Source organism: Cupressus sempervirens, chromosome 1, assembly GCF_028749045.1.
Source record: "Cupressus sempervirens isolate cs-2001-9-10 chromosome 1, ASM2874904v1, whole genome shotgun sequence".
NCBI classification, from domain to species: Eukaryota; Viridiplantae; Streptophyta; class Pinopsida; order Cupressales; family Cupressaceae; genus Cupressus; species Cupressus sempervirens.
In genome coordinates, this window is record NC_143118.1 from 553,749,505 (window position 1) to 553,759,523 (window position 10,019).

At 34.7% G+C, this 10,019-nt stretch overlaps 1 protein-coding gene across 2 annotated transcripts; it reads left to right on the forward strand.

Annotated features, from left to right (window-relative positions):
• The first annotated feature begins 2,616 nt into the window (after nt 1-2,616).
• Nucleotides 2,617-5,901, forward strand: LOC149578646 (protein ATAF2-like). Of its 2 annotated transcripts, none has more exons than XM_089830618.1 (3): nt 2,617-2,880; nt 4,484-4,767; nt 5,377-5,901. In XM_089830618.1, the coding sequence occupies exons 1-3, from the start codon at nt 2,793-2,795 to the stop codon at nt 5,821-5,823; spliced, it is 819 nt and encodes a 272-aa protein (XP_089686744.1). In that variant the 5' UTR covers nt 2,617-2,792; the 3' UTR covers nt 5,824-5,901. The 2 variants fall into 2 exon arrangements, with proteins under 2 accessions (XP_089686744.1, XP_089686738.1); XM_089830612.1 differs by lacking the exon at nt 2,617-2,880 and adding an exon at nt 3,032-3,739.
• The last annotated feature ends 4,118 nt before the right edge of the window (nt 5,902-10,019 follow it).

Genomic DNA, 10,019 nt, shown 5'->3' on the forward strand with positions numbered 1-10,019 from the left:
TTAAGTATCAAAGGGACAATAATAGCAATGATATGGATACATCGTCCATAGATCAATAACATTGGCCTAGTATGCAAGGCCAAAGTCACTATCTCCTAGTGTCAGTGTCTGAGATATAGGTACACACTCAATTCCTACAACTCAAGATGAACCTATCTAGTACCTACTCACAAAAACTCACAAACATCAGTTTTTAATGCTCAATATATAAATATCAAAGCACATATAACATAGATAATCAAAGTAAAGTAGAATGGAACATCATGTAGATTTCACAGGCAAGTGACTACGACTCCATCTCACTTTGCACCAACACCAACATGCAAAATGCATAGCAGTGGTACAATACATCTATATACAACATATAATCATATAACAATGCATTAAATCGAAAGCATTCAAATAATCATTTTGAGGCTATTTTAAGCATATAACAACTTGAAAGTAAAAGAATGATATCCATGCATATAAGCACCATAAACATGAGTGCAATAAGAATCATCCAGGAGCATCATTCATAATTTATAGTTTGAAAGCAAAAAACTCATATATCGTCATAAACATCATGTCACATACTAGCATCATCATGCAAATATGATCAAATTGAAACAACAACATAGTCTAACATCAGATATCTATGATACTCATAATCAAAATAATAAACACTCATCGACGCATCTCATCATGTAGATAAATAAATACTAATAACTAGAGTAACACTCATATCAAAATAATCATGGAACAAAATGAAAATACAAGAGGCACTATGCTAAGGCCTTTAAATATTCTCTCAACCCATGAGATTTTTTTAAAATTGAGATAAGGTCATCGGCATATTAAAGTAACTCTAAGCATAATGTTCCAATTAGATAACTCAACCATATGTCTTTCTTAATCATGCTTCCAACTTACCAATGTACAAGCTAATTAAGTAGCATGGGAGTAGGGTCAGGGATGTTTGACCCCAATGTCACTACCAAAACACTCAGACATGCCTTCACTAGATTTGATTTTAGCTCTAACCTTCTCATATAGCCTATGTACAACTGTTCTAAATACATCTGAGATGACTAATTCTTTCATTTTATTCCATAATTTATCTCTAGGTACTGTATTGAAAGCTTTCTAAGGGTGGGGTCACATGGGCGAACCTAGGGGGGGCACTTGGGCTTACATTTTTCATTTTTAGGAAGAGGAGGTCCTATGAATGAAAAACAATGGCTACAAGATTATTTGGAATCTTTTCCTTCAAAATAGGAGTTCCTCTTTAGTGTTGCATATTTTTGTGGATGAAAATGGGGTGGGGCAATTCCTCCACTAGCTTAGAAACACTTTTCACCACTTGTCCAACATTTAATTACAAAATTTTCAGAGAGACTAATTTTTTAGGGAAAATAATTATTCTTATGCACAAATTATGTAAGACAAAAGTATTGTATTCATGAGACCACCAACTTCCTTAAATGTTAGAGTTAAAATTTTTAAGTTAAACAACACTACAAAATTCATAAGACTTGAATTTTTTTCCAAAAGATTTCAACATAGTCAACTCTATTTTTTAGGAAGCCCCTCTCTATGGGACCCTAGCCTAAGTGTCCAACAAAACAACAATTAGCTTCTTCACCTTGATTGTCCTATTTTTCAATCAAATGCCTAAAGGCGATGAAGTGATCAAGAGAGTCCCTAAGCCTGTCTTTTAGCTCCTTTACCCTCATTTTCAGTCCAACATTTTGTTCTAAATGCTTCTCAAGAGCTTATCGAAGTTAAGATTAATCATAATTGTGTGATAATTACATATGTTATTGATATTACCACTTTTTAAAGAGAGTGATAACGACAATGATTGTCCACTCCTCTTAGAACAAACACATGGAGCTTCATAGACATAATGTGGAACAAGATGACATGTCAACAAGTGACAAAGCGACCCCCACGACATTGGTGTTGGCTAAGCTCCGTACAAAATGGAAGACCAAAGAGAAGTCATTTTGACCAAAGTATATATATATATATATTTTAAAATCTTTTAAAGGAGAGGACTCAGTACTTGAACACCTTAACTTCACACTTATCAAAATCCTATGTGGAATTTTCAAATCACTCTCAATTTTCTACAACAGCTTATTTGGTGAGTTGTCTACTTATAACTAGGGTTTCAAATCCGCATCATCAATTATGATGTCATATCAGCATATTTTTTGCCAAGTTGTCCAAAACAACCCAAATAAAAAGTGAGACCAGTGGTCGTGCAAAAAGGGTACCCATACTTGCACAATTGATGTGGCATCACATCATTGGTTACTTTTTAGAACAAAAAGTACATTTTCATTCAATCTTAGGTAACCATCATTGTACTAACAACTTTAAAGTCACAAGTATCGGTGCAATTTATCAAAAAAGGTAGACATTAAGGCACTCAAAGTGTAGGTATCAAGTAAACAATTTGTATCACAACCATTGGATCCCTTCAAGTAGTGGGTCCTCTCCCCTATAGATTTATAAAAGAAGAGATGCATATCATAAAGAACAAAAGATAAAAAATTTGAAATATATTTTTTATTTTTTTAAAATTTGATGGAAGATGCATTTATATGGAGCATAACCGCATCCAGCAACATTGAACACTCCCCATTAGCGTGCAACGTACATTACCGTGTGCCAGACAGAGGGAATGGTGAGGCGATGGAACGAATATAGCTGGAAGAGCAAATTAGGGCGGGAGTCATGTTGAAGAAAGCAAAACGAGGAAGAAGCCTCCTTACATTCTGCTGGCGTCATGACTGAGTGGGCCGATGTTTTGGGGGAGAAAGAGTGTTCTTTCTTCTTCCCGCTCATTAAAATGTCGGTCCGAATCCGCCGTCCGAAACTCCTACTTCCTAGGTAAGAGAAAGAAGTAGCCAATTCTGTTATTTTATTATGAGAAATACAATTTCATATAGAGATGTGAAAAGAAAAAGTCCTTCCAATCCTAGATCACCAGCACTGTGATTGAACTCAGAAGTCGAACCCTACCTAACAGATCTCCTCAATTATTGCACGAAAAAGCTAAGCTGAGCTCTCATCTCACCTCTTCATTTATATCACGTGACGAATTCAGTGAAGAAAATCTCTGGGCCCTAATCAATCCCTGTTAACAAATAGGAATACCTTTCATACTTATCCTCCCAAATTCAAAACCTAGGGTTTTTTTAATATTTAAATCCTGCGGGGAAATGGGGAGCAGGGATTAAAAAATTGGGTAGAAAGGGAAAGATTTGGGGGCTGGTAAGAAATTGATAGGGTTGACCAGGGCGAAAGCATGGGCATTGAAAAACACTTACTCTCTTCTCAATGCTCACGAGCACAATCCCCATTTCGACCTCCACACGCCAAATCCTTCCTTGGAATGGGATGGAATGGTTCGCCATTGTCAACGTTCAAACCCCGCACTTTATCCTTCCTTTCACAACACGCATTCTTCCCTTTAAGTGTTTGCAAAAACGACTGATTTGGAGGCTTGTGTGGGGCGCCATTGTTTTAATCCCCTGCCATTCCCTGCCCTGCCCAATAATTTTAAAATCATTTGCAATGGAAGAAGAAATCAGCACTTATCTTCAGCTGCCTCCGGGCTTCAGATTTCACCCCACTGATGAAGAGCTCGTTACTTATTACCTCCAGAGCAAGCTCTCTGCCTCTCCCCTGCCTCTCTCCATTATTGCAGATGTGGATCTCTATAAGTTTGATCCATGGGATTTACCAGGCAAGTGATCTCACCCACATTTTAGTTCATGACATTAGATTTCCACAATTCCTCATGTCAACGATCTGTTAATGATATTAGATTTCCATAGTTCGTCATGTTGATGATCTATTAATAGCATTAGATTTCCACAATTCATCATATTGATGATTTGTTTATCTAGATTCAATTGATGACTCTCAGACAGTTGAATTCAAGAACAGCAGATCAACAATACATTATAATCTTCAATGATGATGTAGATGATCTGTTCAGCCTATATTTAATTGATAACTCTCGTACAATCGAATCCAGGAACAGCAAATCGACAATGCATTCTAATCTATTACTTCTTTCTCAATGGTGTTTTGTTTAGTTGTTTATCATGTTGATGATCTGTTAATGATATTAGATTTCCATTGTTTGGTTGTTTATCATGTTGATGATCTGTTAATGATATTAGATTTCCACAATTCATCATACTGACAATCTATTAATGATATTAGATTTCCACAATTCATCATGTTGATGATCTGTTAGTCTAGATTCTGTTGATGACTCTCACACAATTGAATTCAAGAACAGAAGATCAACAATACATTATAATCTTCAATGATGTTGTGGATGATCTGTTTAGCCTAGATTCAATTGATGATTCTCATACAATTGAATGTAGGGACAGAAAATCAACAATGCATTCTAACCGTTCATGAACCTTTTTTTAATCTTTTTCTTTTTCTCAATGGTGTTTTCTTTGGTTGTCAGAAATGGCGAAGTTCGGTGAGCAGGAGTGGTATTTCTTCAGCCCGAGGGAGCGGAAGTACCCTAATGGCGCGCGCCCCAATCGAGCGGCGGGCTGTGGGTATTGGAAAGCCACAGGCACTGACAAGTCTGTGGTCATGTCAGGAAGCTCTCTTCAAGTGGGAGTGAAGAAAGCCCTTGTGTTCTACAAGGGCAAACCTCCAAAAGGGGTGAAGACCAAGTGGATCATGCACGAGTACCGCCTTACTGGCCCTGTCCGTGCAACAGATAGGAAAGGATCAATGAGGGTAAGTGAGCTAGTCATTCTGAGTAGTTAAATAATAATTAATGATATTAAGTTTTCACAATTCATAATGTTTTTCAATACTGTTTCTAATTTTAATTATGTTAGAAGTTTTTACATCAATGTTTTGAACCACAGTCTATAATCATCCATAACAAAGAGTGGGAAGGAGAATAAGATCCTAGACCAAAATAGGCCAATATTGAACAATTTATATCAATTCCCTAATACCCATTTGATTAATGAGATAGAAAAGGAGGATTCATGAGAGTAAGTGGGATAGCCAGTTTAAATAGTTTATTCAATGACTGATATCAAGTTTTACAATTTATGTAAAATATTATTTTCTGATTCATTTGTGTCAAAAATTTTGACATCAGCATTTCTGATGTCTATTCACTTGCATGATAAATGAAAGCAATAGGAAACGAAATAATAGAATATGATTTAAAATATTGATACAATTGAATCAACCAACCATCTAAGAATATGATCAAAACAAACATCGATATAAAAACTCCACAACAATCGAATCCACCCACCCACTAATTGAGCACTATATATCAGTTCTCCAACGCCGATTTGAATCGATTCAAACTTTTGTATTTTTCAGCTGGATGATTGGGTGCTCTGCCGGATATACAAAAGACTGGATCGTTTGCCAAGAACATTGGATGCAGGGGAAAGAGATGGCTATATATCATTTTCCACCCAACAGGAACTGAAAGAGCTGCCGCCCACACCAACATTTGAATCATATCCTCCGCGGCTGCAGATCGAATCGTCGAACTTTCTGGGGGGCCTTGTGAAGGAGCAGGGCATGTCAGTTGCAGAGGATCTTCCGAGAGAGTTGGGGTTCAGAGAAGTAGAGAAAAAGAAGTCAATTGTAATTGATGATCTTTACTCCCCCAACAATCATGCATCTTCCTCTTCCTCTGCTTCCCAGTCTTTTGAAGGAAAAATGTCTGCCAAATTGTCAGACATTCATCAGATGTACTCCTCACCCTTCAATGATAACAGGCTGTGGAGCACGGAAGCAGTAACTGCCTATTTATCTTAGACTTCTATACATAGTCTCTTTGTATTTTATATACACACTTGAGAAAAGCACATATGAAGTTTTATTTCTTTGTTTTTATTGCTTTACCCATTTCTAATTCTTCTTCCCTCCAAAAGATTTAGAACTGAAAGTTTGATCTTTATTCATTGCAAGATATGCTAACCATTGATTTACCCACAATTTCAATTCAATCAATTACATTTCTGGTTAAATGGATATGCTATTATTATATTATTGGTATGATTGTATAATGATGAAATTGTATATTTAATATTTTTTTAATTCTTTGAATCTTATTATAATTAGTTTTGTTGTTTTTGTTTTTGTTTTTTGTTCGTTAAATGGTCAAAGTCTTTGTACTATATTAGATATCTTAAAAGGAGTTTTAATCTTCTCTATTCTAACAGGGACTGGTAGGAAAGAATAGAGTAAGAAAACCTCCAATCTTGTCCGGGACCAAAGTCCTATATTATACATTTTTTAAAGGGGCATTCCCCAGAATTTTACTATATAATGATATCTTAGATTGTCCAATAATTACATCAAATATTGTTAGAAATAATCTCCTTGCAAAATTTTGTTTGTCTTCTACACTCAGACTTAAGATGCTATCTGCAACTTCTTATACCTTTAGTTATTTTACTTTTACTTGCCTGCAAATCAAAGAAGCCTTTCTTTCCACAAGTATTAGTAATATTAGATCACCTAAAGTATATGAAACAATTAACACAATTTGAAGTGACCGTTTCTAAAATATATTTATCATTTCCCTTTCTTTATTTATATGCATAAGGTTTTGATTTATCAAATTTTTAATATTCTAGATCTTTCACTCTTTATACATGTTTATGATATTCAAATTTGTAAGATAGATTTATCGAAACATATAAACCCATCCTTTATTGAGATGGATTAGAGGTGTTATACCTTAGCCTTTAAAAAAAATTGTCTTTTCCTTTGCTTACTATAATTGTTAGATTTGTTTCTTTATTTGTTTCTTCCACATTTTATGTTTTGAAAAGACCTTTTGACTTTATCTCCCACTTCCCCTTTGGCTGCTAAGAGGATTCGATGCTCTGTTTATTCATGGTGGTATATATGAATATCTATATTTTAAGTATTTATATGCTCAAATATGAATGTATGCATCTATATTTACTAATTATGTTACTATATTGTTTTATCTAATATGAATTACAGTTACATTATCTAGTTTTGTTTCAAACTACTAATTATTTCTAATTAGATTACTTACGATTAAATATTAAGAAAATTTCCCCATCAGCTCCCTTATTTGCTAATTGATCTGCTTCTTTATTTCCTTCCTAGAAAATATGTGTAATTTGAGTCTCTTCAAGACGGTCCATGAGATTTAGGACTTCTTCCAATTTGGAATTTAGTACCCAATTAGGTGTCACCTTTTTTCTGATAGCATTTAGAACAATTTGTGAATCTCCTTCGATAATAAGTTTTGATATACTTAGATCCAGGCAAATTTTGATACCTTCTTGAAGGGCTTCTAATTTTGCAAGGTTGTTAGTGGTTGCTTCTATTGCTTTAGCCCTTTTAGCTATCCACATGCTAGAGTCATTTTTAATGATGCATCCTATCCCAACTATACCAAGATTGCCTCTCGATGCTCCATCAAAATTTAATTTGGTCCATCCTGATGGGGGTGGAATCCACCTACAATTGCTTCTTGCCTCTTTGTTCATTTTATTATATATAAGCAGAGGATTAATTAGGTTTTTCCAACTTTTTTTCATAAGACCATTTCATTCTGAAAATGCTCCTTCCTCTTTCAAGATTTTTCTGAGGTGAGAGTTTAATGTTTCAACTATACATGCTTCGATTATATTAGTAATCTCACCAACCGTTATTTCTTGATTGTGAAATATTCTTCTATTTCTTTCTTTCCATACTTGCCAAACATGGATAGATGGACAAATATTCTAGAGATTACCATAGATACAACAATTACTATTGGTGGGCCAACCCTTCAGTAGATTGGTCAGAGTTTCAAGCAATGGTGCAGCCCAACCCAACATCTGTCGAAGCCATCCCCAACATTTTTGTGTATATGAACACTTATATAATAGATGATCAATGTCTTCGTTGTCATTCTTACATAGCACACATCTCAAAGGTCCCTCAATGCTTAATTTTCTTAGTCTGTCAACAATTAGAATCCTATCCTGAAAGGCAATCCACAAAAAGAAACCTTCCTTTGGTAGATGTGAAGAATCCTAACATAGTTTAAGGGGATTATACACTTCTTTCCATCTTTGAGACTGAGTAATTGTTTTATATCCATTTTTCACACTATACCTTCCATCTTTTGATGTTGCCCATATGAGTTTATCATTCCTCCCTAATTGTTTTAATTTCCTTTGATTAATTATGTTTTCATAAACCTTTTTAACTGTTGGTTCTAAGTCAATTTTATTTTAATTTTTCCATTCCCAACTTTTACTCCCATTCATATTTTTTTTGATTTTATAATTGTTGACCTAACATCCCCAGACTTTAACTAATTGTTATTTAAGACCATTTGGAATATTCATTTTGTCTATCGGGGAATGCCTATCCCAAGAGTCCTCCCAGAAGAGAGCTTCCTCCCCATTACCAACATCCCACGTGAGATATTTACTAATCAGAGATCTTCTTTTAACTATAAAATTCCAACTTTCAGATCCTTTAGGAAGAGGCTTCTCATTCTAAACAAGGAATAATGATCAGTTGCATTTAGGTATTTATTATACAGAATTTTTGCCCATTTTTGGTTTCTTTCTGTGAATAATTTCCATGTTAGTTTGGCTCCTAATGCTTCATTTTGCCAGCTTAAATGTTTGAGACCAAGACCTCCTAGTTTCTTTGGTTTACATAATTTCTCCCATTTTATGAGCGCCAATTTTTTATGCTCTTCATTGCCATTCCAGAAGAAGTTTTTGAGTTTTGTCTCAATCTTCTTATTCAGACTTTTAGACAAAGTTAAGCAAGAAAGAGGGTAGGTTGGAAGGGCCACTAAAATTGCTTTGATCTTTATAATTTTACCCATTTTTGTGAATTTATCTTTCCACCCCCCTATCTTTTTATCCATTCTATCCAATATATTGTACCATCGCTTATTTGTTTTGCTACCTTTTTCTAACTCTATTCCCAAGTATTTGCATGGGAAGGTTCCTTTTTTATACCCCAAAATATTAAAAATCTGGATTTATCTTTTGGGTTTAGTATTTATGAAAAAATTCTTATTTTTCTGCTTTCACTTTTTGCCCAGACACTTCCATGTACTGTTGAATAATGGATTTGAAATTTTGAGCCTCTTTTATTGTACTTTTTCTTGGTAGAATGGTAACATCTGCATATTGTTGATGGGTTATATTAGGTACATTCTCAGTTATTGAAATACCACTAATTTTACCATCCAATTGGGCTTTGGTAATTCCTCTACCAAAGGTTTCCGCCATAATGATGTAGAGGAACAGGTATAGGGTATCTCCTTGTCTAATACCTCTAGAAGTATCAAAGAAGCCTTCAGGAGTTCCATTAATAAGCACTGAAATTTTACTTGTTGAAATGCATTGGTATACAAGACTAATCCACTGGTGAGAGAATCCAAAGGCTTCTAGTGTTTTGCATAGAAATCTCCAATCAACCATGTCGTATGTTTTTTGAATATCCAATTTCATGAACATGCTTGCCATTTTATTCTTGTTGGTTGTGTATAGTGTTTCTTGAAAAATGAGTATCCCATCTAAAATTGATCTTCCTAGTACAAAACATGTTTGTTCTTCTGATATTGTCTTATGTAGGATTGGTGTCATTCTATTTGCTAGAATTTTGGATATGATTTTGTACATGGTATTGCAAAGGGCTATAGGTCTGAAATCCCCTAGAGTTTCAGGGTCATCTTTTTTGGGTATTAAGGTGTTATTAATTTCTGATAGTAATGAACCCCCATTTCTCAATGCTTCAATAGCTTTCCATAGATCAATACCAATAATATCCCAACATTTTTGGTAGAAGAAAGCCTGAAATCTGTCTGGTCTTGGAGAACTATTAGGATTCATATTGAATAGCACAACTCTAACTTCTTCTAATGATATGGGTGCATTTAATGTTTTATTATATTCTCGAGAGACCACTTTTGGTATATTTTCAAGCATTTTTGCTTGAGCTAGCCTGTTTGAACT